Here is a 27,528-nt window from a genome sequence, read left to right as displayed (position 1 = left end):
TCCGTTCTCCTCCTCCCTCCAGACTCCTCCGTTCTCCTCCTCCCTCCAGACTCCTCCGTTCTCCTCCTCCCTCCAGACTCCTCCGTTCTCCTCCTCCCTCCAGACTCCTCCGTTCTCCTCCTCCCTCCAGACTCCTCCGTTCTCCTCCTCCCTCCAGACTCCTTTGTCCTCCTTCTCCTCCCTCCAGACTCCTCTGTTCTCCTCCCTCCAGGCTCCTCCTTTGTCCTCGTTCTCCTCCTCCCTCCAGACTCCTCTGTTCTCCTCCTCCCTCCAGACTCCTCTGTTCTCCTCCTCCCTCCAGACTCCTCTGTTCTCCTCCTCCCTCCAGACTCCTCTGTTCTCCTCCCTCCAGACTCCTCCGTTCTCCTCCTCCCTCCAGACTCCTTTGTCCTCCTTCTCCTCCCTCCAGACTCCTTTGTCCTCCTTCTCCTCCCTCCAGACTCCTTTGTCCTCCTTCTCCTCCCTCCAGACTCCTCTGTTCTCCTCCCTCCAGACTCCTCCTTTGTCCTCGTTCTCCTCCTCCCTCCAGACTCCTCTGTTCTCCTCCTCCCTCCAGACTCCTCTGTTCTCCTCCTCCCTCCAGACTCCTCTGTTCTCCTCCTCCCTCCAGACTCCTCTGTTCTCCTCCTCCCTCCAGACTCCTCTGTTCTCCTCCCTCCAGACTCCTCTGTTCTCCTCCTCCCTCCAGACTCCTCTGTTCTCCTCCTCCCTCCAGACTCCTCTGTTCTCCTCCCTCCAGACTCCTCTGTTCTCCTCCTCCCTCCAGACTCCTCTGTTCTCCTCCTCCCTCCAGACTCCTCTGTTCTCCTCCTCCCTCCAGACTCCACTGTTCTCCTCCTCCCTCCAGACTCCTCTGTTCTCCTCCTCCCTCCAGACTCCTCCGTTCTCCTCCTCCCTCCAGACTCCTCCGTTCTCCTCCTCCCTCCAGACTCCTCCGTTCTCCTCCTCCCTCCAGACTCCTTTGTCCTCCTTCTCCTCCCTCCAGACTCCTCTGTTCTCCTCCCTCCAGACTCCTCCTTTGTCCTCGTTCTCTTCCTCCCTCCAGACTCCTCTGTTCTCCTCCTCCCTCCAGACTCCTCTGTTCTCCTCCTCCCTCCAGACTCCTCTGTTCTCCTCCTCCCTCCAGACTCCTCTGTTCTCCTCCTCCCTCCAGACTCCTCTGTTCTCCTCCTCCCTCCAGACTCCTCTGTTCTCCTCCTCCCTCCAGACTCCTCTGTTCTCCTCCTCCCTCCAGACTCCTCTGTTCTCCTCCTCCCTCCAGACTCCTCCTTTGTCCTCCTTCTCCTCCCTCCAGACTCCTCCTTTGTCCTCCTTCTCCTCCCTCCAGACTCCTCCTTTGTCCTCCTCCTCCTCCCTCCAGACTCCTCTGTTCTCCTCCCTCCAGACTCCTTTGTTCTCCTCCTCCCTCCAGACTCCTCTGTTCTCCTCCCTCCAGACTCCTCCTTTGTCCTCCTTCTCCTCCCTCCAGACTCCTCCTTTGTCCTCCTTCTCCTCCCTCCAGACTCCTCTGTTCTCCTCCTCCCTCCAGACTCCTCTGTTCTCCTCCTCCCTCCAGACTCCTCTGTTCTCCTCCTCCCTCCAGACTCCTCTGTTCTCCTCCTCCCTCCAGACTCCTCTGTTCTCCTCCTCCCTCCAGACTCCTCTGTTCTCCTCCTCCCTCCAGACTCCTCTGTTCTCCTCCTCCCTCCAGACTCCTCTGTTCTCCTCCTCCCTCCAGACTCCTCTGTTCTCCTCCTCCCTCCAGACTCCTCTGTTCTCCTCCTCCCTCCAGACTCCTCTGTTCTCCTCCTCCCTCCAGACTCCTCTGTTCTCCTCCTCCCTCCAGACTCCTCTGTTCTCCTCCTCCCTCCAGACTCCTCTGTTCTCCTCCTCCCTCCAGACTCCTCTGTTCTCCTCCTCCCTCCAGACTCCTCTGTTCTCCTCCTCCCTCCAGACTCCTCTGTTCTCCTCCTCCCTCCAGACTCCTCTGTTCTCCTCCTCCCTCCAGACTCCTCTGTTCTCCTCCTCCCTCCAGACTCCTCTGTTCTCCTCCTCCCTCCAGACTCCTCTGTTCTCCTCCTCCCTCCAGACTCCTCTGTTCTCCTCCTCCCTCCAGACTCCTCTGTTCTCCTCCTCCCTCCAGACTCCTCTGTTCTCCTCCTCCCTCCAGACTCCTCTGTTCTCCTCCTCCCTCCAGACTCCTCTGTTCTCCTCCTCCCTCCAGACTCCTCTGTTCTCCTCCTCCCTCCAGACTCCTCTGTTCTCCTCCTCCCTCCAGACTCCTCTGTTCTCCTCCTCCCTCCAGACTCCTCTGTTCTCCTCCTCCCTCCAGACTCCTCTGTTCTCCTCCTCCCTCCAGACTCCTCTGTTCTCCTCCTCCCTCCAGACTCCTCTGTTCTCCTCCTCCCTCCAGACTCCTCTGTTCTCCTCCTCCCTCCAGACTCCTCTGTTCTCCTCCTCCCTCCAGACTCCTCTGTTCTCCTCCTCCCTCCAGACTCCTCTGTTCTCCTCCTCCCTCCAGACTCCTCTGTTCTCCTCCTCCCTCCAGACTCCTCTGTTCTCCTCCTCCCTCCAGACTCCTCTGTTCTCCTCCTCCCTCCAGACTCCTCTGTTCTCCTCCTCCCTCCAGACTCCTCTGTTCTCCTCCTCCCTCCAGACTCCTCTGTTCTCCTCCTCCCTCCAGACTCCTCTGTTCTCCTCCTCCCTCCAGACTCCTCTGTTCTCCTCCTCCCTCCAGACTCCTCTGTTCTCCTCCTCCCTCCAGACTCCTCTGTTCTCCTCCTCCCTCCAGACTCCTCCGTTCTCCTCCTCCCTCCAGACTCCTCCGTTCTCCTCCTCCCTCCAGACTCCTCCGTTCTCCTCCTCCCTCCAGACTCCTCCGTTCTCCTCCTCCCTCCAGACTCCTCCGTTCTCCTCCTCCCTCCAGACTCCTCCGTTCTCCTCCTCCCTCCAGACTCCTCCGTTCTCCTCCTCCCTCCAGACTCCTCCGTTCTCCTCCTCCCTCCAGACTCCTCCGTTCTCCTCCTCCCTCCAGACTCCTCCGTTCTCCTCCTCCCTCCAGACTCCTCCGTTCTCCTCCTCCCTCCAGACTCCTCCGTTCTCCTCCTCCCTCCAGACTCCTCCGTTCTCCTCCTCCCTCCAGACTCCTCCGTTCTCCTCCTCCCTCCAGACTCCTCCGTTCTCCTCCTCCCTCCAGACTCCTCCGTTCTCTTCCTCCCTCCAGACTCCTCCGTTCTCCTCCTCCCTCCAGACTCCTCCGTTCTCCTCCTCCCTCCAGACTCCTCCGTTCTCCTCCTCCCTCCAGACTCCTCCGTTCTCCTCCTCCCTCCAGACTCCTCCGTTCTCCTCCTCCCTCCAGACTCCTCCGTTCTCCTCCTCCCTCCAGACTCCTTTGTCCTCCTTCTCCTCCCTCCAGACTCCTCTGTTCTCCTCCCTCCAGACTCCTCCTTTGTCCTCATTCTCCTCCTCCCTCCAGACTCCTCTGTTCTCCTCCTCCCCTCCAGACTCCTCTGTTCTCCTCCTCCCTCCAGACTCCTCTGTTCTCCTCCTCCCTCCAGACTCCTCTGTTCTCCTCCTCCCTCCAGACTCCTCTGTTCTCCTCCTCCCTCCAGACTCCTCTGTTCTCCTCCTCCCTCCAGACTCCTCTGTTCTCCTCCTCCCTCCAGACTCCTCTGTTCTCCTCCTCCCTCCAGACTCCTCTGTTCTCCTCCTCCCTCCAGACTCCTCTGTTCTCCTCCTCCCTCCAGACTCCTCTGTTCTCCTCCTCCCTCCAGACTCCTCTGTTCTCCTCCTCCCTCCAGACTCCTCTGTTCTCCTCCTCCCTCCAGACTCCTCTGTTCTCCTCCTCCCTCCAGACTCCTCCTTTGTCCTCCTTCTCCTCCCTCCAGACTCCTCCTTTGTCCTCCTTCTCCTCCCTCCAGACTCCTCCTTTGTCCTCCTTCTCCTCCCTCCAGACTCCTCCTTTGTCCTCCTTCTCCTCTCTCCAGACTCCTTTGTCCTCCTCCCTCCAGACTCCTCTGTTCTCCTCCCTCCAGACTCCTCTGTTCTCCTCCCTATAGACTCCTCTGTTCTCCTCCTCCCTCCAGACTCCTCTGTTCTCCTCCTCCCTCCAGACTCCTCTGTTCTCCTCCCTCCAGACTCCTCCTTTGTCCTCCTTCTCCTCCCTCCAGACTCCTCCTTTGTCCTCCTTCTCCTCCCTCCAGACTCCTCTGTTCTCCTCCTCCCTCCAGACTCCTCTGTTCTCCTCCTCCCTCCAGACTCCTCCGTTCTCCTCCTCCCTCCAGACTCCTCCGTTCTCCTCCTCCCTCCAGACTCCTCCGTTCTCCTCCTCCCTCCAGACTCCTCCGTTCTCCTCCTCCCTCCAGACTCCTTTGTCCTCCTTCTCCTCCCTCCAGACTCCTCTGTTCTCCTCCCTCCAGGCTCCTCCTTTGTCCTCGTTCTCCTCCTCCCTCCAGACTCCTCTGTTCTCCTCCTCCCTCCAGACTCCTCTGTTCTCCTCCTCCCTCCAGACTCCTCTGTTCTCCTCCTCCCTCCAGACTCCTCTGTTCTCCTCCCTTCAGACTCCTCCGTTCTCCTCCTCCCTCCAGACTCCTTTGTCCTCCTTCTCCTCCCTCCAGACTCCTTTGTCCTCCTTCTCCTCCCTCCAGACTCCTCTGTTCTCCTCCCTCCAGACTCCTCCTTTGTCCTCGTTCTCCTCCTCCCTCCAGACTCCTCCTTTGTCCTCGTTCTCCTCCTCCCTCCAGACTCCTCTGTTCTCCTCCTCCCTCCAGACTCCTCTGTTCTCCTCCTCCCTCCAGACTCCTCTGTTCTCCTCCTCCCTCCAGACTCCTCTGTTCTCCTCCTCCCTCCAGACTCCTCTGTTCTCCTCCTCCCTCCAGACTCCTCTGTTCTCCTCCTCCCTCCAGACTCCTCTGTTCTCCTCCTCCCTCCAGACTCCTCTGTTCTCCTCCTCCCTCCAGACTCCTCTGTTCTCCTCCTCCCTCCAGACTCCTCTGTTCTCCTCCTCCCTCCAGACTCCTCCTTTGTCCTCCTTCTCCTCCCTCCAGACTCCTCCTTTGTCCTCCTTCTCCTCCCTCCAGACTCCTCCTTTGTCCTCCTTCTCCTCCCTCCAGACTCCTCCTTTGTCCTCCTTCTCCTCTCTCCAGACTCCTTTGTCCTCCTCCCTCCAGACTCCTCTGTTCTCCTCCCTCCAGACTCCTCTGTTCTCCTCCCTATAGACTCCTCTGTTCTCCTCCTCCCTCCAGACTCCTCTGTTCTCCTCCTCCCTCCAGACTCCTCTGTTCTCCTCCCTCCAGACTCCTCCTTTGTCCTCCTTCTCCTCCCTCCAGACTCCTCCTTTGTCCTCCTTCTCCTCCCTCCAGACTCCTCTGTTCTCCTCCTCCCTCCAGACTCCTCTGTTCTCCTCCTCCCTCCAGACTCCTCCGTTCTCCTCCTCCCTCCAGACTCCTCCGTTCTCCTCCTCCCTCCAGACTCCTCCGTTCTCCTCCTCCCTCCAGACTCCTCCGTTCTCCTCCTCCCTCCAGACTCCTTTGTCCTCCTTCTCCTCCCTCCAGACTCCTCTGTTCTCCTCCCTCCAGGCTCCTCCTTTGTCCTCGTTCTCCTCCTCCCTCCAGACTCCTCTGTTCTCCTCCTCCCTCCAGACTCCTCTGTTCTCCTCCTCCCTCCAGACTCCTCTGTTCTCCTCCTCCCTCCAGACTCCTCTGTTCTCCTCCCTTCAGACTCCTCCGTTCTCCTCCTCCCTCCAGACTCCTTTGTCCTCCTTCTCCTCCCTCCAGACTCCTTTGTCCTCCTTCTCCTCCCTCCAGACTCCTCTGTTCTCCTCCCTCCAGACTCCTCCTTTGTCCTCGTTCTCCTCCTCCCTCCAGACTCCTCCTTTGTCCTCGTTCTCCTCCTCCCTCCAGACTCCTCTGTTCTCCTCCTCCCTCCAGACTCCTCTGTTCTCCTCCTCCCTCCAGACTCCTCTGTTCTCCTCCTCCCTCCAGACTCCTCTGTTCTCCTCCTCCCTCCAGACTCCTCTGTTCTCCTCCTCCCTCCAGACTCCTCTGTTCTCCTCCTCCCTCCAGACTCCTCTGTTCTCCTCCTCCCTCCAGACTCCTCTGTTCTCCTCCTCCCTCCAGACTCCTCTGTTCTCCTCCTCCCTCCAGACTCCTCTGTTCTCCTCCTCCCTCCAGACTCCTCTGTTCTCCTCCCTCCAGACGCCTCTGTTCTCCTCCTCCCTCCAGACTCCTCTGTTCTCCTCCTCCCTCCAGACTCATCCTTTGTCCTCCTTCTCCTCCCTCCAGACTCCTCCTTTGTCCTCCTTCTCCTCCCTCCAGACTCCTCCTTTGTCCTCCTTCTCCTCTCTCCAGACTCCTTTGTCCTCCTCCTCCTCCCTCCAGACTCCTCTGTTCTCCTCCCTATAGACTCCTCTGTTCTCCTCCTCCCTCCAGACTCCTCTGTTCTCCTCCTCCCTCCAGACTCCTCTGTTCTCCTCCTCCCTCCAGACTCCTCTGTTCTCCTCCCTCCAGACTCCTCCTTTGTCCTCCTTCTCCTCCCTCCAGACTCCTCCTTTGTCCTCCTTCTCCTCCCTCCAGACTCCTCCTTTGTCCTCCTTCTCCTCCCTCCAGACTCCTGTTCTCCTCCTCCCTCCAGACTCCTCTGTTCTCCTCCTCCCTCCAGACTCCTCTGTTCTCCTCCTCCCTCCAGACTCCTCTGTTCTCCTCCTCCCTCCAGACTCCTCCGTTCTCCTCCTCCCTCCAGACTCCTCCGTTCTCCTCCTCCCTCCAGACTCCTCCGTTCTCCTCCTCCCTCCAGACTCCTCCGTTCTCCTCCTCCCTCCAGACTCCTTTGTCCTCCTTCTCCTCCCTCCAGACTCCTCTGTTCTCCTCCCTCCAGGCTCCTCCTTTGTCCTCGTTCTCCTCCTCCCTCCAGACTCCTCTGTTCTCCTCCTCCCTCCAGACTCCTCTGTTCTCCTCCTCCCTCCAGACTCCTCTGTTCTCCTCCTCCCTCCAGACTCCTCTGTTCTCCTCCCTTCAGACTCCTCCGTTCTCCTCCTCCCTCCAGACTCCTTTGTCCTCCTTCTCCTCCCTCCAGACTCCTTTGTCCTCCTTCTCCTCCCTCCAGACTCCTCTGTTCTCCTCCCTCCAGACTCCTCCTTTGTCCTCGTTCTCCTCCTCCCTCCAGACTCCTCCTTTGTCCTCGTTCTCCTCCTCCCTCCAGACTCCTCTGTTCTCCTCCTCCCTCCAGACTCCTCTGTTCTCCTCCTCCCTCCAGACTCCTCTGTTCTCCTCCTCCCTCCAGACTCCTCTGTTCTCCTCCTCCCTCCAGACTCCTCTGTTCTCCTCCTCCCTCCAGACTCCTCTGTTCTCCTCCTCCCTCCAGACTCCTCTGTTCTCCTCCTCCCTCCAGACTCCTCTGTTCTCCTCCTCCCTCCAGACTCCTCTGTTCTCCTCCTCCCTCCAGACTCCTCTGTTCTCCTCCTCCCTCCAGACTCCTCTGTTCTCCTCCTCCCTCCAGACTCCTCTGTTCTCCTCCTCCCTCCAGACTCCTCTGTTCTCCTCCCTCCAGACTCCTCTGTTCTCCTCCTCCCTCCAGACTCCTCTGTTCTCCTCCTCCCTCCAGACTCATCCTTTGTCCTCCTTCTCCTCCCTCCAGACTCCTCCTTTGTCCTCCTTCTCCTCCCTCCAGACTCCTCCTTTGTCCTCCTTCTCCTCTCTCCAGACTCCTTTGTCCTCCTCCTCCTCCCTCCAGACTCCTCTGTTCTCCTCCCTCCAGACTCCTCTGTTCTCCTCCCTATAGACTCCTCTGTTCTCCTCCTCCCTCCAGACTCCTCTGTTCTCCTCCTCCCTCCAGACTCCTCTGTTCTCCTCCTCCCTCCAGACTCCTCTGTTCTCCTCCCTCCAGACTCCTCCTTTGTCCTCCTTCTCCTCCCTCCAGACTCCTCCTTTGTCCTCCTTCTCCTCCCTCCAGACTCCTCCTTTGTCCTCCTTCTCCTCCCTCCAGACTCCTGTTCTCCTCCTCCCTCCAGACTCCTCTGTTCTCCTCCTCCCTCCAGACTCCTCTGTTCTCCTCCTCCCTCCAGACTCCTCTGTTCTCCTCCTCCCTCCAGACTCCTCCGTTCTCCTCCTCCCTCCAGACTCCTCCGTTCTCCTCCTCCCTCCAGACTCCTCCGTTCTCCTCCTCCCTCCAGACTCCTCCGTTCTCCTCCTCCCTCCAGACTCCTTTGTCCTCCTTCTCCTCCCTCCAGACTCCTCTGTTCTCCTCCCTCCAGGCTCCTCCTTTGTCCTCGTTCTCCTCCTCCCTCCAGACTCCTCTGTTCTCCTCCTCCCTCCAGACTCCTCTGTTCTCCTCCTCCCTCCAGACTCCTCTGTTCTCCTCCTCCCTCCAGACTCCTCTGTTCTCCTCCCTTCAGACTCCTCCGTTCTCCTCCTCCCTCCAGACTCCTTTGTCCTCCTTCTCCTCCCTCCAGACTCCTTTGTCCTCCTTCTCCTCCCTCCAGACTCCTCTGTTCTCCTCCCTCCAGACTCCTCCTTTGTCCTCGTTCTCCTCCTCCCTCCAGACTCCTCCTTTGTCCTCGTTCTCCTCCTCCCTCCAGACTCCTCTGTTCTCCTCCTCCCTCCAGACTCCTCTGTTCTCCTCCTCCCTCCAGACTCCTCTGTTCTCCTCCTCCCTCCAGACTCCTCTGTTCTCCTCCTCCCTCCAGACTCCTCTGTTCTCCTCCTCCCTCCAGACTCCTCTGTTCTCCTCCTCCCTCCAGACTCCTCTGTTCTCCTCCTCCCTCCAGACTCCTCTGTTCTCCTCCTCCCTCCAGACTCCTCTGTTCTCCTCCTCCCTCCAGACTCCTCTGTTCTCCTCCTCCCTCCAGACTCCTCTGTTCTCCTCCTCCCTCCAGACTCCTCTGTTCTCCTCCCTCCAGACTCCTCTGTTCTCCTCCTCCCTCCAGACTCCTCTGTTCTCCTCCTCCCTCCAGACTCCTCCTTTGTCCTCGTTCTCCTCCTCCCTCCAGACTCCTCTGTTCTCCTCCTCCCTCCAGACTCCTCTGTTCTCCTCCTCCCTCCAGACTCCTCTGTTCTCCTCCTCCCTCCAGACTCCTCTGTTCTCCTCCCTTCAGACTCCTCCGTTCTCCTCCTCCCTCCAGACTCCTTTGTCCTCCTTCTCCTCCCTCCAGACTCCTTTGTCCTCCTTCTCCTCCCTCCAGACTCCTCTGTTCTCCTCCCTCCAGACTCCTCCTTTGTCCTCGTTCTCCTCCTCCCTCCAGACTCCTCCTTTGTCCTCGTTCTCCTCCTCCCTCCAGACTCCTCTGTTCTCCTCCTCCCTCCAGACTCCTCTGTTCTCCTCCTCCCTCCAGACTCCTCTGTTCTCCTCCTCCCTCCAGACTCCTCTGTTCTCCTCCTCCCTCCAGACTCCTCTGTTCTCCTCCTCCCTCCAGACTCCTCTGTTCTCCTCCTCCCTCCAGACTCCTCTGTTCTCCTCCTCCCTCCAGACTCCTCTGTTCTCCTCCTCCCTCCAGACTCCTCTGTTCTCCTCCCTCCAGACTCCTCTGTTCTCCTCCTCCCTCCAGACTCCTCTGTTCTCCTCCTCCCTCCAGACTCCTCCTTTGTCCTCCTTCTCCTCCCTCCAGACTCCTCCTTTGTCCTCCTTCTCCTCCCTCCAGACTCCTCCTTTGTCCTCCTTCTCCTCTCTCCAGACTCCTTTGTCCTCCTCCTCCTCCCTCCAGACTCCTCTGTTCTCCTCCCTCCAGACTCCTCTGTTCTCCTCCCTATAGACTCCTCTGTTCTCCTCCTCCCTCCAGACTCCTCTGTTCTCCTCCTCCCTCCAGACTCCTCTGTTCTCCTCCTCCCTCCAGACTCCTCTGTTCTCCTCCCTCCAGACTCCTCCTTTGTCCTCCTTCTCCTCCCTCCAGACTCCTCCTTTGTCCTCCTTCTCCTCCCTCCAGACTCCTCCTTTGTCCTCCTTCTCCTCCCTCCAGACTCCTGTTCTCCTCCTCCCTCCAGACTCCTCTGTTCTCCTCCTCCCTCCAGACTCCTCTGTTCTCCTCCTCCCTCCAGACTCCTCTGTTCTCCTCCTCCCTCCAGACTCCTCCGTTCTCCTCCTCCCTCCAGACTCCTCCGTTCTCCTCCTCCCTCCAGACTCCTTTGTCCTCCTTCTCCTCCCTCCAGACTCCTCTGTTCTCCTCCCTCCAGGCTCCTCCTTTGTCCTCGTTCTCCTCCTCCCTCCAGACTCCTCTGTTCTCCTCCCTCCAGGCTCCTCCTTTGTCCTCGTTCTCCTCCTCCCTCCAGACTCCTCTGTTCTCCTCCTCCCTCCAGACTCCTCTGTTCTCCTCCTCCCTCCAGACTCCTCTGTTCTCCTCCTCCCTCCAGACTCCTCTGTTCTCCTCCTCCCTCCAGACTCCTCTGTTCTCCTCCTCCCTCCAGACTCCTCTGTTCTCCTCCTCCCTCCAGACTCCTCTGTTCTCCTCCTCCCTCCAGACTCCTCTGTTCTCCTCCTCCCTCCGGACTCCTCTGTTCTCCTCCTCCCTCCGGACTCCTCTGTTCTCCTCCTCCCTCCGGACTCCTCTGTTCTCCTCCTCCCTCCGGACTCCTCTGTTCTCCTCCTCCCTCCGGACTCCTCTGTTCTCCTCCTCCCTCCGGTCATGCTCAGTGACCTCATTTGACCAGAGCGACAGTCACTGGGTTCCTCACTACTAATAATGAGCTGAATGATGAAATCCATGTCAGCATAGTTCAGAACTATAGAGGGGTGCACATACTTTTCTAATAACTGTCCCATTTCCTCGGCATGGTTGATACATACAGCGCCATCACAGTCACCGCCTCTAGATTACAGCTCCTGAGTGGACGATGATGCTCATCTGTAGATGGAGATGTCGATCATCGGTCACGTGACTGCGCCCGGAGGTCTGCGCCCGGAGGTCTGCGCCCGGAGGTCTGCGCCCGGAGGTCTGCGCCCGGAGGTCTGCGCCCGGAGGTCTGCGCGGCGGTGCCGGCTGGGCAGGAAGCCATGACTTCTGGATGAACTGCGACTAATGGCATCTAGACACACGAAACGCAGAGCAGAGTCTTCCTCAACCTAATTACTGACCACAGGGCATGCTGGGACATAAGGGTCTGTGTGTGCACCCCCTGACTGGGGGACGCCACTGTGGTGTGGAGGCTGCACAAGACAAAGCAGCAAACCCGCAGCTCTGCAGGCACACACCATGGAGGACGTCTACTGTAATGAGCGCAGCGCCATCCGTAGGGCGTACACTGTAATGAGGGCAGCGCCCCCCAGAGGACGTATACTGTAATGAGGGCAGCGCCCCCCGGAGGACGTATACTGTAATGAGTGCAGCGCCCCCCAGAGGACGTATACTGTAATGAGTGCAGCGCCCCCCGGAGGATGTACACTGTAATGAGGGCAGCGCCCTCCGGAGGACGTATACTGTAATGAGGGCAGCGCCCCACGGAGGACGTATACTGTAATGAGGGCAGCGCCCCCCGGAGGACGTATACTGTAATGAGGGCAGCGCCCCCCGGAGGACGTACACTGTAATGAGGGCAGCGCCCCCCAGAGGACGTATACTGTAATGAGGGCAGCGCCCCCCGGAGGACGTATACTGTAATGAGGGCAGCGCCCCCCGGAGGACGTATACTGTAATGAGTGCAGCGCCCCCCGGAGGATGTACACTGTAATGAGGGCAGCGCCCCCCGGAGGATGTACACTGTAATGAGGGCAGCGCCCCCCGGAGGATGTACACTGTAATGAGGGCAGCGCCCCCCAGAGGACGTATACTGTAATGAGTGCAGCGCCCCCCGGAGGACGTACACTGTAATGAGGGCAGCGCCCTCCGGAGGACGTATACTGTAATGAGGGCAGCGCCCCCCGGAGGACGTACACTGTAATGAGGGCAGCGCCCCCCGGAGGACGCTCTGCTGGAGCATGGCACTGATACATTGTAGAAGCTCAGGAGCAGGTCTCCTCCGCTGGAGCATGGCACTGATACATTTTAAGGGCTCAGGAGCATGTCTCCTCTGTTAGAGCATGGCACTGATACATTGTAAAGGCTCAGGAGCAGGTCTCCTCTGCTGTAGCATGGCACGGATACATACATTGTAGGGGCTCAGGAGCAGGTCTGCTCTGCTGGAGCATGGCACTGATACATTGTAGAGGCTCAGGAGCAGGTCTCCTCTGCTGTAGCCTGGCACGGATACATTGTAGGGGCTCAGGAGCAGGTCTCCTCTGCTGTAGCATGGCACGGATACATACATTGTAGGGGCTCAGGAGCAGGTCTGCTCTGCTGGAGCATGGCACTGATACATTGTAGAGGCTCAGGAGCAGGTCTCCTCTGCTGTAGCCTGGCACGGATACATTGTAGGGGCTCAGGAGCAGGTCTCCTCTGCTGGAGCATGGCACTGATACATTGTAAAGGCTCAGGAGCAGGTCTCCTCCGCTGGAGCATGGCAAGGATACATTGTAGGAGCTCAGGAGCAGGTCTCCTCAACTAGAGCATGGCACTGATACATTGTTAGGGGCTCAGGAGCAGGTCTCCTCCAGTGGACCATGGCACGGATACATTGCAGAGGCTCAGGAGCAGGTATCCTCCGCTGGAGCATGGCACAGATACATTGTAGAGGCTCAGGAGCAGGTCTCCTCCAGTGGAGCATGGCACTGATACATTGTAGAGGCTCAGGAGCAGGTCTCCTCTGCTGTAGCCTGGCACGGATTCATTGTAGGAGCTCAGGAGCAGGTCTCCTCTGCTGGAGCATGGCACTGATACATTGTAAAGGCTCAGGAGCAGGTCTCCTCCGCTGGAGCATGGCAATGATACATTGTAGGAGCTCAGGAGCAGGTCTCCTCCACTGGAGCATGGCACTGATACGCTCAGGAGCAGGTCTCTTTCAGTGGACCACGGCACGGATACATTGTAGAGGCTCAGGAGCAGGTCTCCCCCGCTGGAGCATGGCACTGATACATTGTAGAGGCTCAGGAGCAGGTCTCCTCTGCTGGAGCATGGCACTGATACATTGTAGGAGCTCAGGAGCAGGTCTCCTCTGCTGAAGCATGGCACTCATACATTGTAGAGGCTCAGGAGCAGGTCTCCTTCGCTGAAGCAGGTCTCGTTCACTGGAGCATTGCAGTGATACATTGTAGAGGCTCAGGAGCAGGTCTCCTCTGCTGTAGCATGGCACGGATACATTGTAGGGGCTCAGGAGGTCTGCTCCGCAGGAGAATGGCACTGATACATTGTAGAGGCTCAGGAGCAGGTCTCCTCCGCTGGAGCATAGCAATGATACATTGTAGAGGCTCAGGAGCAGGTCTCCTCCACTGGAGCATGGCATTGATACATAGTAGGAGCTCAGGAGCAGGTCTCCTCCACTGGAGCATGGCACTGATACATTGTTAGGGGCTCAGGAGCAGGTCTCTTTCAGTGGACCACGGCACGGATACATTGTAGAGGCTCAGGAGCAGGTCTGCTCTGCTGGAGCATGGCACTGATACATTGTAGAGGCTCAGGAGCAGGTCTCCTCTGCTGTAGCCTGGCACGGATTCATTGTAGGAGCTCAGGAGCAGGTCTCCTCTGCTGGAGCATGGCACTGATACATTGTAAAGGCTCAGGAGCAGGTCTCCTCCGCTGGAGCATGGCAATGATACATTGTAGGAGCTCAGGAGCAGGTCTCCTCCACTGGAGCATGGCACTGATACGCTCAGGAGCAGGTCTCTTTCAGTGGACCACGGCACGGATACATTGTAGAGGCTCAGGAGCAGGTCTCCTCCAGTGGAGCATGGCACGGATACATTGTAGAGGCTCAGGAGCAGGTCTCCCCCGCTGGAGCATGGCACTGATACATTGTAGAGCCTCAGGAGCAGGTCTCCTCCAGTGGAGCATGGCACGGATACATTGTAGAGGCTCAGGAGCAGGTCTCCCCCGCTGGAGCATGGCACTGATACATTGTAGAGGCTCAGGAGCAGGTCTTCTCAGCTGGAGCATGGCACTGATACATTGTAGAGACTCAGGAGTAGGTCTCCTCCACTGGAGCATGGCACTGATACATTGTAGAGGCTCAGGAGCAGGTCTCCTCCGCTGGAGCATGGTACGGATACATTGTAGGGGCTCAGGAGAAGGTCTGCTCTGCTGGAGCATGGCACTGATACATTGCAGAGGCTCAGGAGCAGGTCTCCTCCGCTGGAGCATGGTACGGACACATTGCAGAGGCTCAGGAGCAGGTCTGCTCTGCTGGAGCATGGCACTGATATATTGTAGAGGCTCAGGAGCAGGTCTCCTCCGCTGGAGCATGGCACTGATACTTTGTAGGGGCTCAGGAGCAGGTCTGCTCTGCTGGAGCATGGCACTGATACATTGTAGAGGGTCAGGAGCAGGTTTGCTCTGCTGGAACATGGCACTGATACATTGTAGAGGCTCAAGAGCAGGTCTCCTCCGCTGGAGCATGGCACTGATACATTGTAGGGGGCTCAGGAGCAGGTCTGCTCTGCTGGAGCATGGCACTGATATATTGTAGGGGCTCAGGAGCAGGTTTGCTCTGCTGGAGCATGGCACTAATACATTGTAGAGGCTCAGGAGCAGGTCTCCTCCAGTGGACCATGGCACTAACAGCTGCAGAGGTGTTGTGGAGCTGCATTAGGTGGATGTGTCCCCGCAGAGATTCTCCTCCTCCGCAGAGATCTCCCGAGCTATAAACTCTGTGTTATTACGCTTTCTATGAGCCCTAATAACTATTACGCTCCAGCTCAGACTGAGCTGTAATTACACGAGCAGAAAATATCATTCCATCCCCCGCAGCGGCCACATCATAAAAGGACCCTGTCGCCCAGGCCAGCTCCCCGTCCATCACAGCAATGACCAGCGCCCTTTAAGAAGTACAAAGTTATTGGGGGCTGCGCAGACCTCATCACGCTGGTCAAATAATGGACGGCTGTAATAAAGGTGGAGGCTGAGAGCACCCCCTGGAGAGAACGTCACCCAGATAGATATATATATATACCCCTGCATTATTCATAGAGGATGAAGCTGTGGAGAAGTGCAGCTCTGCGCCCCGCAGGAATGTACAACCAGCCGAAATAGATCTCACTGACAGCAGCGAGTCCCCAGCGGCCACCGCGACCCGGGGGGATCAGCCTGCGGACACAGCCACTTAAAGGGCCAGTACAGGCCTGATGACGGAGGAAAGCAGCGCAGCGAGCAAGAGACAAAGTATGCAAAAAACTGTGTAGACAACCCAAAGAAGCAGAGCAACAGTGGCACTTACATCTGTGTCCGGACCCTTATCTGCACCGGGGCAGGAGAAGGTGACAAATTCATGGCAGCGCTTGTGGACCACGAAACAGCAAACTGCAAGAGAAAGAGCAACAAGTGAGGATGATGACAATGATGAGAGTACTACTGATCCCGAGTTACATCCAGCATTATACTCCAGAGCTGCACTCACTATTCTGCTGGTGCAGTCACTGTGTACATACATTACTGATACTGTATTATACTTCCAAGCTGCACTCACTATTCTGCTGGTGCAGTCACTGTGTACATACATTACTGATCCTGAGTTACATCCTGCACTAAAATCCAGAGCTGCACTCACTATTCTGCTTGTGCAATCACTGTGTACACACATTACTGATCCTGAGTTACATCATGCAATATACCCCAGAGCTTCACTCACTATTCAGCTTGTGTAGTCACTGTGTACATAAATTACATTACTGATCCTGAGTTACATCCTGTATTATACCCCAGAGCTGCACTCGCTATTCTGCTGGTGCAGGCACTGTACATACATTACTGATCCTGAGTTACATCCTGTATTATACTCCAGAGCTGCACTCACTATTCTGCTGGTGCAGTCACTGTGTACATATATTACTGATCCTGAGTTACATCCTGTATTATACTCCAGAGCTGCGCTCACTATTCTGCTGGTGCAGTCACTGTGTACATACATTACATTACTGATCCTGACTTGCATCCTGTATTATACCCCAGAGCTGCACTCACTATTCTGCTGGTGCAGTCACTGTACATACATTACATTACTGATCCTGAGTTACATCCTGTATTATACCCCAGAGCTGCACTCACTATTCTGCTGGTGCAGTCACTGTGTACATACATTACATTACTGATCCCGAGTTACATCCTGTATTATACTCCAGAGCTGCACTCACTATTCTGCTGATGCAGTCACTATATACATACATTACTGATCCTGAGTTACATCCTGTATTATACTCCAGAGCTGCACTCACTGCTGGCGCAGTCACTGTGTACACACATTGCCTGCCCTCTATTACTCTTCGGAGCTGCGCTCTGAGGTGATCATGGTGGTGCACAGGACTCTGGCGGTGTACATGAGGGAGCGCCTTGGTGCTTCCCTCACATGATGAGCGCACGCAGTGAGGACAGATGGCAGCGGTGCGCTGCTTGCTTCCTTCTCCTGTGATTCATCATCTCCTCGTTGCATCTTTTGCCATATGCGCTGTAATTAATAAACGTGACACAGCAGCAATCAAAAAGAAGCCGCGCGCAAGAAAAGCGCCAGCGACCGTGTGCCAGAGACTGCTCAAATGCTCTAACAATGGCAGAAGCGTAACCAGGGGGTCCGCACCCGGTAATGAGATGCATGCTGACCCCACCCTCTAATGATAATGAGATGACCCTGTTGACCCGCCCTCTAATGATAATGAGGTGACTTCTGACCCTGCCCTCTAATGATAATGAGGTGAATGCTAACCTCACTCTCTAATGATAATGAGATGACTCTGCTGACCACGTCCTCTAATGATAATGACAGCTGACCCTGCCCTCTAATGATAATGAGACAGCTGACCCTGCCCTCTAATGATAATGAGACAGCTGACCCTGCCCTCTAATGATACCTGCTGACCCCGCCCTCTAATGATAATGAGATGCCCCCTGACCCCATCCTCTAATGATAATGAGGTGACTGTTGACCTCGCCCTCTAATGATAATGAGATGACTCTGCTGACCCCACCATTTAATTGAGGTGACTCTGCTGACTTCACCCTTTAATGATAAGATTTCTGCTGACCCCGCCCTCTAATGATGTGATGACTTCTCACCCGCCCTCTAATGACGAGGTAACTGCTGACCCCACCCTCTACTGATGAGATGACTGCTGACCCCACCCTCTACTAATGAGATGTCTGCTGACTCTGCCCTCTAATGATAATGAAGTGACTTTTCTGACTACACCCTATAATCATGAGGTGACTGCTGACCCCACCCTCTAATGATGAGATGACTTCTGACTCCGTCCTCTAATGATGATGAGATGATTGCTGAGCCCGCCCTCTAATGATAATGAGATGCCTGCTGACCCCACCCTCTAATGATAATGAGATGCTGCTGACCCCACCCTCTAATGAGATATCTGCTGACCCCGCCCTCTAATAATGAGATGCTTTCTGAACCCGCCCTCTAATTATGAGGTGACTGATGACCCCACCCTCTAAAGATAATGAGAACCATGCTGACCCCGCCCTCTCATGATAATGAGATGCTGCTTACCCCACCCTCTAATGGTAATGAGATGCTGCTAACCCCACCCTCTAATGAGATACCTGCTTACCCCATCCTCTAATGATGAGATGACTTCTGACTCCGCCCTGAGTGATGATGAGATGACTTCTGACTCAGCACTCTAATGATATGACTGCTGACCTCACCCTCTAATCATGATGAGATGATTGCTGAGCCCGCCCTCTAACGATAATGAGATGCCTGCTGACCCCACCCTCTAATGATAATGAGATGCTGCTGACCCCGCTCTCTAATGATGATGAGATGACTGCTAAGCGAGCCCTGTATTGATGATGACTGCTGATCACACCCTCTAATGAAGAGATGACTTCTGACTCCGTCCTCTAATGATATGATTGCTGAGCCCGCCCTCTAATGATGAGGAGATGCCTGCTGACCCCACCCTCTAATGAGAATGAGGTGCTGCTGACCCCGCCCTCTAATAATGAGATACCTGCTGACCTCGTCTTCTAATGATGAGATTCTACTGAACTCGCCCTCTAATGATAATGAGATGCCGCTTAGCCCGCCCTCTAATGATGATGAGGTGACTGCTGATCCCGCCCTCTAATGATGATGAGATGACTGCTAAGCCAGCCCTGTAAGGATGATGAGATGACTGATGACCCCACCCTCTAATGATGATAAGATGCAGCTGAGCCCACTCTCTAATGATGATGAGATGCTGCTGACCCCGCCCTCTAATGATGATATGACTGCTGAGCCAGCCCCTGGTGATAATGATACGCTGCTGGCCCCTGCTAACGATATGCTGCTGATCCCACCCCTGCTAATGAGATGCTGCTGACCCCGCCCCTGCTAATGATATGTACTTAACGACGGCCCTATTGTTTATACTGATGTGCATTGGATTATATGAGGTAAGGACATGCACTGGTAATGACTTCCGCCATACTTTACACTGCAGCTCACACCCAGCACGTGGGCAGTAATGTGGCAGAAGCACCAGAACAAGAACCACACAGACAGCAGAATGGGGGCACAGCATCAGGACCCCCACGCCTCCTCCACACAGATGCTGGCCGGGTCAGCACGATGATGGCTGAAATCCGGTTCTGGCAGCAACAATCTAGATAATCTCCCGGCTGAGTGCAGACCGCGGCCGGCGGCCGGACAGATGGCACTAAATGCCTCATGGGGCTGCGGGGAATGAAGTGAGCGGCTGCCACTAATCAGCGGGATCTGATCAGCAGGATCTGATGAGCCGCCACATGTCACCCCCTCGCCCCACATGTAACATCTGCAGGAGGCGCTGCACAGGGAGAAGGGAATTATCAATGACCCCAATCACTCAGACAGGAGCTGATCCCCAATCTGCCGCATAAGGACCCAGGCTGGACAGCGCCCAAAGCCCAAATGGGTCATGGCCCTTTAAGTATGGAGTATATGCTGTATACAAATTGTGCCATTCTGGAGCAAGGCATGCGCCCCCTTCTCCGAGGTATTAAAAATGGTAGTAGGTGTCCAGAGACTAGTGGGCCCAACACAACGACGGGGGAAAATGAGAGGAACGACACGTAACGACCAGAGAAGCAGGGCAAAATGAAGGGGGAAGACCGGAGGAGCGGCACGTAACGACGGGGGAAGACCGGAGGAGCGGCACATAACGACGGGGGAAGACCGGAGGAGCGGCACATAACGACGGGGGAAGACCGGAGGAGCGGTGCATTATGACGGGGGAAGACCAGAGGAGCGTCGCGTAACGACAGGGGAAGACTGGATAAGCGTCGTGTAACGACGGAGAAAAACCGGAGAAGCGACGTGTAACGAAGGAGTAAGACCAGAGGAAGGGTGTGTAACTACGGGAAAAGACTGGAGGAGGGGCGAGTAACGACAGGGAAAGACCGAAGGCGCTGCGCGTAACAACGGGAAAAAGACCGGAGGACTGGTGCGTAACGACAGGCGAAGATCAGAGGAACGGTGCATACCGACAGGGGAAGACCAGAGGTGTGGCGCATAACGACGGGGGAAGACCAGAGGTGCGGCGCGTAACAGCAGTTTAGACCGGAGGAGGGGCGCGTAACTACAGGGAAAACCTTAGGAGGGGAGCGTAACTACGGGGAAGACCGAAGGAGGGCCGCGTAACTACGGAGAAGACTGGAGAAGGGCCGCGTAACTACGTGGAAGACCAGAGGAAGGCCGCGTAACTAGGGGGAAGACCGGAGGAGGGTCGCGTAATGACAGGGAAGTCCAGAGGAGCGGCGCGTAATAACGGGGGAAGAAACGGGGGAAGACCGGAGGAGTGGCGCGTAACAAAGGGGGAAGACTGGAGGAGCGGTGCATAACTACGGGGGAAGACTGGAGGAGCGGGGCGTAACGACGAGGGTAGATGAGGAGCTCCGTGTAATGATGGAATGACGGGGGCCGACGAGAGGAGCGGCACGTAATGATGGGGGAAGACGAGAAGCGGCACGTAATGATTGGGGAAGACGAGAAGAGGCAAGTAATGATGGGGCCAGACGAGAGGATCACCGCTTAATGACTGGGGAAGATGACAGGAGCGCCGCGTAATGACTGGGGAAGACGAGAGGAGCGCTGCGTAATGACTGGGGGGCATATGAGGGGCCCCAGTTGGAGCAACCACCTAGGAAAATGATTTAATGTCACCAGTCACTAAAGAGGAGGATTACCCACCGTCATGAAGTTTTCCACAAGAACGAGCAGTTCATGCACCGATGTTTCCAGAGTATTAAGCATAGAGTGCACACTCCACTGCTCTGCACCCCGGGGCTGGAAACAACCAGGTCTTGCACTACTCCATGAGTGCGAGCACGAGCTCCAAATCACCACTGGCCCTCAAAATCTCCACTGGCTTCCAAAATCACCAATGGCCCCGTTTGTGAGCGGCGGTCGCATAGTAGAAAAAAACGGCAGTATAGGAAATGTAGTTCAGCCCCGGACTGTCTGTGCAGGTGTAACAGAGCGGACAAGGATGGGATGATGACATCACAGCCCCTCAGTGCCCCCGACACCAACCTTCTCCATGAGTAGCACATCTCTCATGATTGCTATTGCCAGTGTTAATGGAGGGAGCCCCCTGGGGACACATTTGGCCTCTTCTTTCCGGCTCGTGAGATATAACTCTGACCACAAAATACAAAACAGATGAGAAACAAAACAACAACGGAAAAACAAGAGAATATCAGCAAGATTATGTGAAAACTGGAAATCAATAAATGACAAGAAGCTGCTGCCCCCCCCCCCACCCCAAGTGAGAAAGCACCCAACATCGGTCTTCCTAAGTGAGAAAGCACCAGGATCCTCCCAGATCGAGAAAGTGCCCGGACCATGCCCGAGAGAGAAAGCACTGGGACCATCATGAGAGAAAGCACCGGGACCATCCCCGAGAGAATGCACCCGGATCATCCCCAAGAGAGAAAGCACCCGGATCATCCCCAAGAGAGAAAGCACCCGGATCATCCCCAAGAGAGAAAGCACTCGGACCATCCATGAGAGAGAAAGCACCGGGACCATCCACGAGAGAAAGCACCGGGACCATCATGAGAGAGAAAGCACTGGGACCAACCCCGAGCGAGAAAGCACCCGGACCATCCATGAGAAAGAATGCACCGGGACCAACCCCAAGCGAAAAAGCACCGGGACCAACCCCGAGCGAGAAAGCACCGGGACCATCCCCGAGAGAGAATGCACTGGGACCATCCACGAGAGAGAAAGCACTGGGATCATCCCCGAGAGCGAAAACACCAGGATCATCGCCGAGAGAGGAAGCACCCGGATCATCCCAAAGAGAGAATGCACCCGGACCATCCACGAGAGAGAAAGCACCGGGACCATCCACGAGAGAGAAAGCACCGGGACCATCCACGAGAGAGAAAGCACCGGGACCAACCACGAGAGAGAAAGCACCGGGACCATCCCAGAGAGAGAATGCACCCGGATCATCCCCGAGAGAGGAAGCACCGAGACCATCCCCGAGAGAATGCACCCGGATCATCCCCAAGAGCGAAAGCACCCGGATCATCCCAAACAGAGAAAGCACCCGGATCATCCACGAGAGAGAAAGGACTGGGACCATCCTCGAGAGAGAATGCACCGGGACCAACCCCGAGCAAGAAAGCACCCGGACCATCCACGAGAGAGAATGCACCGGGACCAACCCCGAGCAAGAAAGCACCCGGACCATCCACGAGAGAGAATGCACCGGGACCAACCCCGAGCAAGAAAGTACCCGGACCATCCACGAGAGAGAATGCACCGGGACCAACCCCAAGGGAGAAAGCACCCGGACCATCCACGAGAGAGAATGCACCGGGACCAACCCCAAGGGAGAAAGCACCCGGACCATCCACGAGAGAGAAAGCACTGGGATCATCCCCGAGAGCGAAAACACCAGGATCATCGCCGAGAGAGGAAGCACCCGGATCATCCCAAAGAGAGAATGCACCCGGACCATCCACGAGAGAGAATGCACCCGGACCATCCACGAGAGAGAAAGCACCGGGACCATCCCAGAGAGAGAATGCACCCGGATCATCCCGAGAGAGGAAGCACCCGGATCATCCCGAGAGAGGAAGCACCCGGATCATCCCAAAGAGAGAAAGTACCTTGACCCTCTAAAAAGAAGAAAGAAGCACCAGAACACCCCTCTTGCCCCATTAAGGAAAGAGCACTCAGACCCTCTAATGATGGCAGGGAAAGCTCCCAAGCGGACTCCCAAGAGCAAAAGTTCACTGAACAACTCTCACTTTCTGAGCAAGAAAGATACCGAACGTCCTCCACAGCAAAAAGCTTTGGGACACCAATGAGAAAAATCATAAACAGAAGGGGAGAAAGAAGTCCCCGTGGAGACTCCCCGAGCACGGACACTGACATCTTAGGACGACCACCATTGTCATCAGTACATGTCGCTGCCTCTGCATCATCTGATATTTCTAATCCACCAGATTTCTTAGAAAACTCAACAAAACTTGCAGAAAAAAGAAAAATCCGAAATTATAAGAAAAAAAAGAAAATAATTAGTCAAGGAATGAATGAGGATGAGCGGCCGCAGCTCCACTATACAGAAGACCCCCGAGCGAACGCCGACAGCGAGCGACACAAAGCGCCAGCAGCAGATGTCCAATATTTGGGATAATTACCGTCCTGAGCAGCAGACGATGCCTGAGTCTGCAGAAAAGTCTGAGAATTGTCTCCAAGCCAAGAAGTTACATCCGAGAAGAACTGCCAAATGTGCGGATAAAGATCTGTCCTACAGGTGGACCGTATTATCCTCCAGAGCTGCGCTCACTATTCTCCTGGTGCAGTCACTGTATACATACATTACTGATCCTGAGTTACCTCCTGTATTATACCCCAGAGCTGCACTCACTATTCTGCTGGTGCAGTCACTGTGTGCATACATTACATTACTGATGTTGGGTTACATCCTGTATTATACTCCAGAGCTGCACTCACTATTCTGCTGGTGCAGTCACTGTGTGCATACATTACATTACTGATGTTGGGTTACATCCTGTATTATACTCCAGAGCTGCACTCACTATTCTGCTGGTGCAGTCACTGTGTACATACATTACATTACTGATCCTGAGTTACCTCCTGTATTATACTCCAGAGCTGCACTCACTATTCTGCTGGTGCAGTCACTGTGTACATACATTACATTACTGATCCTGAGTTACATCCTGTATTATACTCCAGAGCTGCACTCACTATTCTGCTGGTGCTGTCACTGTGTACATACATTATATTACTGATCCTGAGTTACATCCTGTATTATACCCCAGAGCTGCACTCACTATTCTGCTGGTGCTGTCACTGTGTACATACATTATATTACTGATCCTGAGTTACATCCTGTATTATACTGCAGAGCTGCGCTCACTATTCTGCTGGTGCAGTCACTGTATACATACATTACTGATCCTGAGTTACCTCCTGTAGATCTTTTATTATAAAAATGAAAAACATAATAATAATAACAGAAACAAAACAGAAATATCAGCCTGAAAATAATCAGTATAATGAACACTGGTCCAGCCGCTCATCCTCTCCTCTCACACATTATATATACAGAATAATAACTAATAATAACTAACATTAAGTACTTACATCTTCTGGTTCGGTCACCAAACTAAATAATAGCAAACAATATAAACAATAGCAAACAAAGACTATATACACATACATTTTTTTATTATTATTATTTTTGTTTTATTATTTATTTATTTTTTATAAATAAAATAACCACAAACTATGCAAATATATACAATACTAAGCTAACCACTACCCCACACTCAAGCGCACCATTCCCAACCTCCGCACTGACCTGAGAGCTGGTCCTGCGTCTCATGCCTCAGTTCATGTCTAACGTCCATAGGCCAGATCAGGCAGTGCCAGTTTTTCCCCCAAACAACCCAGTGTCCCATAGTCCCACAAGATAAACCCACCTCCCCCCCTTTCCCACCACCCAACCTAACACCTACACCCAAATCTATATCCCCATATACAATATATACAATATATACAGCAGCACACACCACAATAATCACAACTCACGAAGCCCAAGTTCGGCGCCTGCAGCCCTACATCACTGTATAATGATCAAACAAAACAAAAATCTACAGTGTCAGCAGCAGCCCACCACCAGGAAAGGAGATGACCAGAATAGGGCACACGAAAAGAAAAGCCCCTCCAGAGGAGCGCGGCCCTCCGTGCGCCCAGTCTCCCATACTCCAGAGAGCGCACCTTCACCAGGTCACCGAGTATGGTCCTAAACACATCGTCCAATGGGAGGATTTTTCGTTGCGTCGATACTAAGCACCGCGCGTTCCACGTGTGATACCTAACCACTGCGCTAACTAGAAATAAGGTGCAGCGGTCCCGACCACCCAGGTCTCTGAATGCTCCATAGGCCCATTCTGCATAGGAGAGACCGGCCAGCCAATGAAGGCGCCCACCCTGTTGTTCACCTTTGTGTTGAAGGAACAATGAAGCAGGAAGTGGTCCATGCTTTCCAGCAAGGTACCACAATGCTCCCGAGGACAATTCCTGTCCTCAGAGATCCTACACTTCAGATTGTCCCTCACACACAGTTTCCCATGGAAGCAGCGCCAAGCCAAGTCCCAAAACTTCGAGGGGATCCTGATAGAATTCAAAAGATGCAAACCCACCACTAGATCCCGATTTGGGCAGTCCCTGAGCGCCAGAGGCCTCTGGAAATGGGTCAACAGAACCCTATTGTCAAGGAGTTTCCTTGGCAGAGTCCTGATCTCCCACATTCCCAGACCCCACCGACGAATTACCTTCAGAACCAAGGTAGCGTAAGCCGGAAGATGTCCATGCGGTGTGCGAAGATCCTTCACTTGCCCTCCTGTCTCCCATTCCTGGAAGAAAGGCTGAAACCATCCCCTACAGGAGAATACCCACGGAGGAGCCCTCTCTTTCCAGAGGTTTGCAATATTGATCGTAATGAAGGTAGCCACAAGGAATACCACAGGGTTGACCATACCCAACCCTCCTAGTCTCCTCGTACGGTAAGTAACCTCCCTCTTGACTAGGTTTAGTCTATTCCCTCATAACGGAAGAACAAACTGTAGACCCGAGTCCAGAGAGATTCCGGCAAGATGCACACACTGCCCAGATAAATCAGTAAAGGGAGCAGGTAAGTTTTGATCAGGTTAACCCTTTCCATAAGGGTCAAAGACCAACCCTTCCATTGGTTCACCTTCTGAGTGGCGATCTCTAGCCTGCTGTCCCAATTTTGTTCGGGGTAATCCCCCTGGCCAAATTCGATGCCAAGGACTTTTGCAGAGACTTTGGGTCCTGGAAGGGTGTCCGGGAGATCAAAGCCAGGATCTCCTCCTCCCAGCCAGAGACTCTCACACTTATCCCGGTTGATCTTGGACCCGGATGCCTCCGAGTAGCGATCTACCTCTGACATCAGCCACCCTGCCTCCTCGTGAGAGGAAACAAACACAGTGACATCATCGGCATACGCCACCACCCTCAGAGTGGCTTCCGGTGCTGCCTGGTCCATCCCGATCCCGGCCAACGGTCCACGCTCCACCCTCCTAAGAAGAGGGTCAATCGCAAACACGTACAGCAGCGGGCTCAAGGGACAACCCTGGTGAACACCGGACCCAACCTCAAAAGAGCTGCCAATCCAACCATTCACAAGCGGGAAACTCTCTGCCCCACTGTACAAGGTCTTAAGCCAATCAACAAACCCCCCCGGCAGGCCATATCTCAGAAGGACGGACCAGAGGTACTCATGATTAACCCGATCAAACGCTTTTGCCTGGTTCAGTGACAGCATGTACCCCTTCCAGTGACCAGCCCTACCCTGCTCCACTGCCTCTCGGACACAGAGCACAGCACTAAATGTGCTGCGGCCTGGAACAGAGCAATGCTGGGCCTCCAAAAGGAGTCGGGGTGCAAATTTCACCAGCCGATTAAACAGCACCTTTGCCAGAACCTTCCTGTCTGCATTGAGAAGCGCTATGGGACGCCAATTCTCAATGCAAGATGGGTCCTTACCCTTTGACAAGATGATCAGAGCAGACCTCCTCATTGACTTTGGCAGAGTGCCCGAGGAAAGACACTCATTGAATACCTCAGTCAAGAGGGGAACCAAAACGTCCTTAAAGGTCTTATAGAATTCAGATGTTAAGCCATCTGGACCAGGCGATTTTTTTTGGGCAAGCCCTTCAATCGCCAACTGAACTTTCTCTTCCCTGATTATTTCTGTCAAAACGTCAAGAGAGGGGTCTACCCCTGGTTCGGGGACGGCTTCAGCCAGGAAAGCCGACATCTCATCCCAATCAAGATCCTTCTTCCCCAAGAGGTGCGAGTAGAAGGATCTGACAACCTCCAGGATCCCTGATCTGGATCGTCTCAGGGAACCCTTAGTGTCGACCAGTCCTGTAACTACTTTACTATTCACTAACATCTTGCAGTTTCTGTAAGGGTCGGGCGAGCGGTACTTCCCGTAATCCCTCTCAAAAACCAAAGATGCGTGTCTATCGTACTGACACCTCATAAGCAAAGATTTCACTCTGGAGATCTCCTCGCGGCTATCTCCAGTTGAGACAAGATGCTCGAGTTTCATCCTCTGACCCTGATACAGGCGGTACCTGCTCAGACTCCTGAGGCTCGAGAGCTGGCGGAAGAATCTCACCACCCTTTCCTTGAACATCTCCCACCACTCTGACTTACTACTACAAAGATCCAGTAAGGGTACCTGGCTCAGAAGAAAATCCTCAAAGGACTGTCTTATCTCCGCTTCTTCCAAGAGAGACGAATTGAGCCTCCAAAAGCCTCTTCCCATCCGGAGGGTCTCTGTAACATTCGGAGAAAAAAAAATTAAACAGTGGTCGAAGAACTCCACCTTAACAACAGACACTGCTGAAGAGACAGCTTCCTCCTTTAAATAAAACCTATCTATTCTGGACCTACAGTTACCTCTATGATAGGTGAACCCCTCGTGGCCTGGGGTGTGCCGAATGTGGACATCTACCAGGCGAGCCTCACTAGCTATACTATTAAGGGCAACGCTATCATAAGTCAACTTGTCTCTGGAACTTCCTCTATCTCGGGGCCTCGTGACAGCATTGAAGTCCCCTCCAAAGACAACCTGCCGACTTGTAAAAAGTTAGGGCTTGATCCTCATAAAGAGACACTTCCGGTCCCACTTAGATTGGGGACCATAGATGTTAATGAGCCGGAGCTCTTGTCCCTTCATGAGGACATCTAAGATCAGGCACCTCCCCATTTCTAACTCAATAACCTGTCGGCATTCCACAGGTGCGGTAAAAAGGACCGCCACTCCGCTATACGGCTCGGCCGCAAGAGACCAATAGGAGGGCCCGAGTCTCCACTCCCTTTTAGCTTTAAACACGTCTGCCATGTTTGGCAGCCTGGTCTCTTGCAAAAAGAAAATGTCAGCTTCAACCCAGCTGAGAAAATCAAAGGCCGCAAATCTAGCTGTATTTGACTTTATGCTGGCGACATTAATGGACGCCAGCGTCAACGGAGTGGGTACGGCCATCACTGG

General features: G+C 54.7%; 1 protein-coding gene across 1 annotated transcript in view; it reads right to left on the bottom strand.

The window, feature by feature from the left end:
* Window positions 1-27,528, bottom strand: part of PRKCA (protein kinase C alpha) — a 199,320-nt gene that overhangs the window by 124,862 nt on the left and 46,930 nt on the right. The window contains exon 3 of the mRNA XM_077254691.1: window positions 15,204-15,286. Within this exon, the coding sequence (XP_077110806.1) occupies window positions 15,204-15,286 (83 nt within the window). The remainder of the gene's footprint in view (window positions 1-15,203; window positions 15,287-27,528) is intronic.

This window comes from Ranitomeya variabilis, chromosome 4, assembly GCF_051348905.1.
Source record: "Ranitomeya variabilis isolate aRanVar5 chromosome 4, aRanVar5.hap1, whole genome shotgun sequence".
Lineage (NCBI taxonomy): Eukaryota > Metazoa > Chordata > Amphibia > Anura > Dendrobatidae > Ranitomeya > Ranitomeya variabilis.
This window is presented reverse-complemented; position numbering and strand designations above follow the sequence as displayed.